The sequence below is a fragment of the Pygocentrus nattereri genome, chromosome 20 (assembly GCF_015220715.1).
Source record: "Pygocentrus nattereri isolate fPygNat1 chromosome 20, fPygNat1.pri, whole genome shotgun sequence".
NCBI classification, from domain to species: domain Eukaryota; kingdom Metazoa; phylum Chordata; class Actinopteri; order Characiformes; family Serrasalmidae; genus Pygocentrus; species Pygocentrus nattereri.
In genome coordinates, this window is record NC_051230.1 from 33,409,869 (window position 1) to 33,417,872 (window position 8,004).

Consider the following 8,004-nt stretch of genomic DNA (forward strand, 5'->3'; position numbering starts at 1 on the left):
ATATATATGACTGTGTTTGTCAGACATCCCAACTTGGAAAAATTAATTTCAGGGAGACACTTCTCCCAACGCCCCCAACGCAAACCCCACCCCCCCCCCTTTCCCGGCCACTGCAAAAAAAAACAAAAAAACAATACATCTTATGCAACAAACAAAAACAAAAATAACTTTACTTTAAGCTCCACAAACTTACAGAACTTCTTTTTACAGCACAGGCTTCGACACCAGCCCCCCTAACTTTCTACATCACAGTGCTGAAGTCAGTATTACAGACTGTACAGCGGGCAAGACGGGCACTGTTCTTCACTTTGACCAGACATGGAGATATTTTAGAGCAGTCAGAGGTAAAATGAGGTTTATATTCCTTCTTTTTGGAAGGCCCTGCATCCGCTTTCCCTCCCTCCGCCATGATGCTCCTTCTGTCACTGAGCGCATCCCGTCCAGGAGGGGAAAACACTGCCCGCCCACACTAAAAACCGATTGGCTGACTCACAGACTCTCTGGAGAGAACAGGCCAATCAGAACCCTCTGTTTTGCATGCGCTTCATGAATATGCACACGAGGGGAGCGCCGCTCTCTCCCTCTCCCCCTCCTTCTGTGTCGCCTGCGCGCGCGTTGGTGTTCCCTCTTGGGCCACTACTTCTGGATTCCGGGAGATTTTATCTGACTTCCGGGCATCAGGGAGACACTATTGATATGCGGGAGACTCCCGCGACGTCCGGGAGACTCGGTATGTCTGTAACTAGCTGTTATTGTATGATGGTTGGTGGGGTGTTGCTAGGTAGTTGCTGTGGTATTTCTGGGTGTCGCTAGGGTGTTGCATGGTGGTTGCAATGGTCTCCTAGATGGTTGCTAGTGTGTTGCTAGGTAGCTGAAAAGATGTCCCAGGTGGTTGCTAGTGTGTTGCTTGGTGATTGTTATGACATTCCAGGTGATTGCTAAGATATTGCCAAGCAGTTGTGATGGTAACTCTGATGGTTGCTTGGCAGTTGCTTGATGGTCGGTGTGGTATCCCAAGTGGTTGAAATGGTGTTGCTTTGTTGTTGCTATTATATCTCTGTTTACATACAGCCTCAATTTCATCAGTGTAAATATATTTGTACCAACATGCTGATTATTTCAGATTATTTCAAAAGCTTCTACTGCCTTTTTTGTCAGAACACTACAATGCAATATGTCTCTCTCCAGTTCCTCCTGAGGCGTCTCTGTTCCAGAAGGACTCTTCTTCTCCAGTGGTGTGTCATGCTACAGGTTTCTTCCCCAAAGCAGTGATGATCTCCTGGCAGAAGGATGGAGAGGATCTGCATGAGGACGTGGAGCTCAGAGAGACGCTACCCAACCAGGATGGAACCTTCCAGAAGAGGAGCGTTCTGACCGTCTTACCTGAGGAGCTGAACAGGAATCAGTACAGCAGTGTTGTTCATCACAGCAGCCTGCAGGAGGAGATGGTGCTACAGTTGTCTGTCAGGTCCCTGCATGGTAAGAGAAATCCGATTCTGAAAGGGAAAAATCTTAAAAAAAGAATGTGGTAAGGAAACATTGCAATTTTCAGCTACACAAGTCAATCTTTACGGAGAGAGACACTGAAAGTGTAAAAAAGTTTTTATACTTTTCTGATTTCTACCGTTTTTGTTTCATGTGTCACATGAAATTATTTCAGATTTTCAAACAATATTTAATAGAAGACGGAGCCAACATAAGCAAACACAACATAGTTTTTAAATGATCATTTAATTTATTGAAGGACAAAAAAGGATTCAACACGAGTCAGCACTGTGTGAAAAAGTTATTACCCCCTTAATTACTCAATCATCAATTTAGCCAAATTTAGTTGGGATGATTTAACTGGGATCAAGCAGCACTTCTCATGGCATAAATCAACAATGGCGCTCACTTGATATCCAAACGCAGTGTTTTTTGATAGGGTGACTGGCTATCAACACATCTGAACTTTACTTTTAATACCGGTAGCATTTTCTGACTCAAAGTTTTAGATGAACCTGAAGTCAGCTTTCAAACATTATGACATCTCTCATTCAAATCAAATCAAATCAAATCAAATCAGATTTATTGTCACATCACAAGAGTACAGGAGTACAGGTGAGTGAAAAACTTTGGTGCAAGTTCCCACTGAGTGCAGCAACAGTATTTACAACATGGAGTAAAATAGTGAGAGAAAATAGTAATAATAATAATAATAATAATAATAATAATAATAAGTAGAAGAAGAAGAAGAAGAGAGGGAAAAAAAATATATATATATTATATGTATATAAATATACAATAAACTAACTTAAACAATATACACGGACATACATTAAAATCAAAGAATCAAAAGTCATAGAATATAGATACTGCAATGCTGTGTACATGTGCAATAATCTATGTATGTGTGTGAGTGCGGAGATAGTCCAGTAGGTGACTTAGAGTAACTTAGAGTAAAGTGCATGGTAGAGAATGAGGGGTAGAGAATGAGTCCGAATGTGCAGTGTAAAGTAAAGTGAGTGGAGTGCAGGGTAAAGTGCAGAGTGCATTGAGTTCGTATGGGGTGGCAGTGGGGTGGGTAGGGCAGAACACTGTTCTACTGTCTGTTCCACAGTCTGTTCTACTGATTCACTGATACTCATTACAGTTACCCAGTAATGGTAACATGACACTGTTATATTACTGGACAAAAGTCATGACATCTGCCATGACATGCTTATCGCATGGTTATGTCAATGTTATGTGGCAAAGTTACTTTAGCTTTGTACTAGCTAACCGCTAACTTAGCAGACTAGTTAACTGTTGTTTTTCAGATTTGGTTAACTTACAGCTTTTCTTTATTCCTTACTTTCATTTATTTGCTGTAATGGGAGGCTGATAGAATCAAAACCTCTACCTTAAACGTGACAATCATGACAACGTAGATACTACAAACTAATGCTAGCTAGCTAAGTTCTTTATGCTTTATTCCTTTTTTTTTTGCTTTGTTGTCCAAGTTTTAGCACCTGATTCTTGCTTTATTGGTAAACAAGACTAAAAGTAAAGCACACTGTAGAACTATCCTTGCTGTGTCAACTAGCCCCTGATTCATACTGCTGCGGAGAGTTTAAACACACTAATCTCTGCCTACTATACAACACCACTTGAGGAGAGGGCCCAAGAAGTACTACAAATACAGACTTGATTGTAACATTTACACTTTGTGCGTCCTTTCATTGATTTTTTGGGTATAAGATCACTTGTATATTTTCATTATGCGTTGATTGGTGTCAGCAAGAATTTCATAACCCCATTATTGACAATGTTGTACATTTTTTCTGTTCAGAAAGGATGTACAGAGAACAATGATGATGATGAAGAAGATTCAGCATTTCAGCAAATTTAAGCATTTCTTTCAAAATCTTTTCAGCATTCTTTATATGCACTATTACGCCCAGTCTTGTGTTTTGTTCTGAAGTAAAGTTTCTTTATGAAAAAGTAATATTAAAAGGTGAAATTTTGTTATCTCAACATAAATTCTTTAAATAAAGTCATGAATCAATTAGTCCACTCTGATCATTCAAGATAGAGATACTGTATTCAGTTTATAGTAAATGATGAAGTCTTGATGTGTAGTATTTATATAGTTTAAGTCTTTGTCTGCCTGCACCTCAAACCAGATCACAGTTCAGTGAGGAACTGTGGAAGCATAGAAATTGGCTTTATAACCGGAAATCAGTAACAGGATTAGATATAAATGAAACTGACACTGTAGAAAGTACTTAACAAATTTAACATCTATGTCATTCAATCAGTAGAAGAACTTGCAGCAAATGTTCAATCATTAGCACTATCACAAGATTCAGTGAAGTATTGATTAACATTCTTTTTACATCGATTCATTAGACCATGCTCTCCTCTTAAAAAACCCAGACTCAATCTCGAACTTTGTTTCTTCTTGTGTTTTTTTCTCGGTTGGGAGGATTGGACTTTGTTTTGGTTTGTAACTACAACGTTGATAAGATTCCTATTTTTCTTTCTGACTTCTTTTTTCTTTCCCCAAGTACTTTTGGCCTGATCTTTTCTTTATAAACACAACTTTCCCCCCATCTAGGTATTTCTTCTGGAATAATAAGGACTGATGCTTAGGAAGTCGCTGCTCTTTGATAATTGGTTTAGAACTGAAATTGTATTGGTTAGTCAATCATTCAATAAAGAAAGTAACTTATTTACCTATGAAGAGTTTCTACATGTTTATAAAATTCCTATTAGCCTTAAACAGTATGCGATTGTGTTTGATACCACCCCATCAGGAGCGAGGAGGCTGTATAAGGGATCAATTTGTTTGTTTAGTAAAACCCTCATTTGATCCAATTAACACACCAGTAGAGAAGGTCAAGCAGGTATTTCAAAAAACAATTGGAAGATTTGTGCTTTATGCCAGAACGACAATGTTTCAGTTCCACATGTAATTGCAATCTGTTGGAAGAAGTATTTATTGATAAATAAATAAAGGCAGTTTCTTACAGGCAGATTTTTAAAAATATATCTAGTGAAATTCCTTTTAGTGTCAAGATTTAAGGCAGGGGTGGGCAAACTTTTTGGCTCAGGGGCCACGTTGACTTCTAAAATTTGACAGACAGGCCAGGCCAGCTCCAGGTGCATACATGTCAAACATAAACATATAAAAGGCATAACAATGTTAAAACTTAGTCACTTTTAGTGGGAACAGTGTTGCTGATCCCCCTTTTTTGCCAGTGCATCGAAGTCTGGTGTTAGTTTTGTTGTGGCAATTCTCAGAACAGATCTGAGGTGTTCATCACTCAGCTGGGATCTGTGGGGTGCTTTGTTGGTGTTCATCACACTAAAAGTCTGTTCACACACATATGTAGAGCCAAACAACACCAACATCCTCTGTGCCATCTTCCGGATGTTTGGAAATTTGTCTGTGCTTAATGAAGCATAAAACTCATCCAGTTTAAGAGAGTTGAACTTCTCCTTTAAGACGGTGTCACACTGAAGATCAATCAGTTCCAACTGCAACTCCTGTGGTGCCGTTTCAGGGTCCTGTGTGAACGGACAAGACACCAGGTGAAGTGACTTGTCAATTTTTCCAAAATCAGAGAACCGACGGCAGAATTCTCCCTGCAGGTCGTCCAGTGATTTTGTGTATTCTTTCACATGTTGAGGAGCATCTTTCAGCGTAGCCAGCGTGGGGAAATGAGTGAATGACTTGTTTGACATTTGCTTTGAGAAAAGAACTAGCTTGGTTTTGAAGGCTCTCACGTTTGTGTACATTTCATGCACGAACTGGTCTTTTCCTTGTAGCTTCATGTTCAGCTCATTCATGTGCGTCAGGATGTCCACAGCAAACGCTAAATCACAAAGCCAGTCTGTGTCACTCAGCTCAGGAAAATCGTCACCTTTCTCAAGTAGCTCCAAAAATGAGATAATCTCCTGTTTGAGCTCCCACACTCGTTGACACACTTTCCCCAAACTTAACCAGCGGACATTGGAGTGGTAAAGCAAGTCCTGGTGATCAGCATCAGTTTCTTCAAGAAACTTAATAAATTGACGATGCTGAAGCCCCTCGCTCGAATATAGTTAACGACTTTTACAACTGGCTTCACTACGTGGTTAAGCTGCAATACGGATTCACTCAGTGCTTCCTGGTGGATTATGCAGTGTAGGAAAATCACCTCTTGCACCGGGTTGTCCTCTTTCACCCTGTCCTGGATTCTTTTGAGCAGCCCGACGTTTCTTCCAGTCAGATTTGGCGATCCATCTGTGGTAACATTGGCGAGCGCTCTCCAAGGTAGCTTGTGCCTCTCCATGACAGCCGACACGCTGTCGTACAAGTCCTCTCCCCGTGTTTTCCCCTTTAGGGACTCCATGGCCAAAAACTCCTCTGTTATCTCAAAACTGTCATTTATCCCTCTGATAAAAATTAAAAGCTGAGCAGTGTCCTTTATATCATTACTTTCGTCCAGTGCCGAGGAATAAAATGTAAACGACTCCACTTTTTTGTTTAGCTTGCTAGCTAAGTCTTCGTCAATTAGCTCAATGCGACGAGTCACTGTCCTGCGTGATAAGCTAATTTTTTCAAACTTGTTCTTGCTCTCAGGACACAAGATATCTGCTGTCTCTACCATGCACTCTTTGAGAAACTCCCCTTCGGAGAATGGCTTGCTGGTCTTTGCTAATTTGAATGCCAGCAAATAACTCGCCTTCGTGGTTGTTTCTTGGATGGCAGTTTGTCGTATAAAGGTGTTTTGCTGAGCCTGCAAACCAGCTGCCAACCTCTGAGCAGTAGCTGACCGCTCTTGCGTTGATAGGTTGTTAGCATAATTAACGTGCTTGGTGGAAAAGTTACGGCTAAGGTTGTGTTCCTTTAAAACCGCAACGGTTTCGTGGCAAATCAGACATACAGCCTTTGATCGGACTTCAGTGAAAAAGTATTTAGTTGTCCATTCCTTATTGAACACTCGGCACTCACAGTCGACTTTTCTTTTCTTTGGCCCACTCATGGTTACAGATGGGTTCAGAGCAGAAGCAGAGTAATGAAGGAGAGTAGCCCCTGGCTCCGTAAAATCAAGTCAATGTATCGCTCTGCCTAATGCGCCACCTGGTGGAACGCTAGGCATTACAGAACAAGATTAAATTAACGCAGTCAAAATTATGATATGATTGATTTGAACAATTCTGTACCAATCTTCCGCGGGCCGGATCAAAAGGGCCAACGGGCCGGATGTGGCCCGCGGGCCGTAGTTTGCCCACCCCTGATTTAAGGTATACATGCATATAAGATATACTTTTTGTTGCCTATACCCAGAAACTCTTTTTCATCTATTTAGGCTTTGTGATCAAACACAACTGCTATGGCAAAAATATTTGTAGCTTTATCTTGGATTTTATTTATAATGAATTAGAATTTTACTTTGAAAATGTTTCTTTGGGTTTACAAATTAACAAACTGATCTTATGCAATCTACTTATTTTGCTAAGCATGAACAGCCATTGAGCAGCTCCACTCGCCAACCAATCAGCACTCAGTAGCAAGTGTTATGCTGCCCAAAACCCATTTGCTATAAAAAAAAAAATAATAATAATGTTAATAAAACCTACAGAAATACATGCTTCTACTTTCTAAAATTAAAGGAAAGTTCTGGGTAAGTAATTAGAATCTTTTTAATTTTTTGTTTTTAGTCACTGAGCTCCATTCACACCCATTCATTGAGGTCTCCCTCGCGGGCGCCCTCTGCTGTTTAGCAGTCCTGTTTTTGACATAATTGGGGGGATAGGAAGAGGCCAGACTCCTCATAAACCAGCTCTGGTAATTCTCCTCTCTACAAGTTCTCTGACGAAACTGCTCCCAGGACCCCTATGTGTCTGTATAAATGCCTGCTCTTAGGACCCAGCTGGCCCAGTTTATGCCTTATCCCATCCTAATTAATAACATACCACACAAAAAGGAAAAATGGTCGTCTACAACACGGGCTTCAATATATAGCATCAAGCTCTTGCAGGATAACATCTGCTTAATCAACATATACATATATTTTAAATCATTATCCTAAAAATAATGAAGTACTTCTGATGAAATTATGTGCTATTAGTGCTATAAAATACTAATTCACTTGTTTCTACAGTGTTTATCTGTTATGTTTATAAGTGGTCAGGCGCAGGGTGATGTACACACGCAGTGACTGCCTGTAATTATAGTGAAACGAAATGTGCTACAAATGCTGCTCTTTCAATTACTGCATCTCACATTAGGTGATTACATCAGTTCATCAGAACAATGTGGTTAGACTGCATTGAAATTATAACTGCAATAATACTATTTATCAGCAACTATAACATTAGCAGGTAGTTTTTAGGTAATTGTGACTTGCTAACCCAATATTAGACTATTATTACCCACTTACTACCAAAATACAAAGTAACATGCTGTTGATTTTTTCCCTTTGACCTGTCCCCAGCATTTTGCACACAAAGTTATGCTCATGGGTAAAAGGAAGTCTTTCGTCATCATGTAGC

General features: G+C 40.0%; 1 protein-coding gene across 1 annotated transcript; it reads left to right on the forward strand.

Moving 5' to 3' along the window:
- Positions 1-624: 624 nt before the first annotated feature.
- LOC119261825 (BOLA class I histocompatibility antigen, alpha chain BL3-7-like) lies at positions 625-7,993 on the forward strand. Its single transcript, XM_037531599.1, has 3 exons — positions 625-730; positions 1,189-1,479; positions 7,947-7,993. Exons 1-3 carry the CDS (start codon positions 697-699, stop codon positions 7,976-7,978), a joined length of 357 nt encoding a protein of 118 aa, XP_037387496.1. The 5' UTR covers positions 625-696; the 3' UTR covers positions 7,979-7,993.
- The last annotated feature ends 11 nt before the right edge of the window (positions 7,994-8,004 follow it).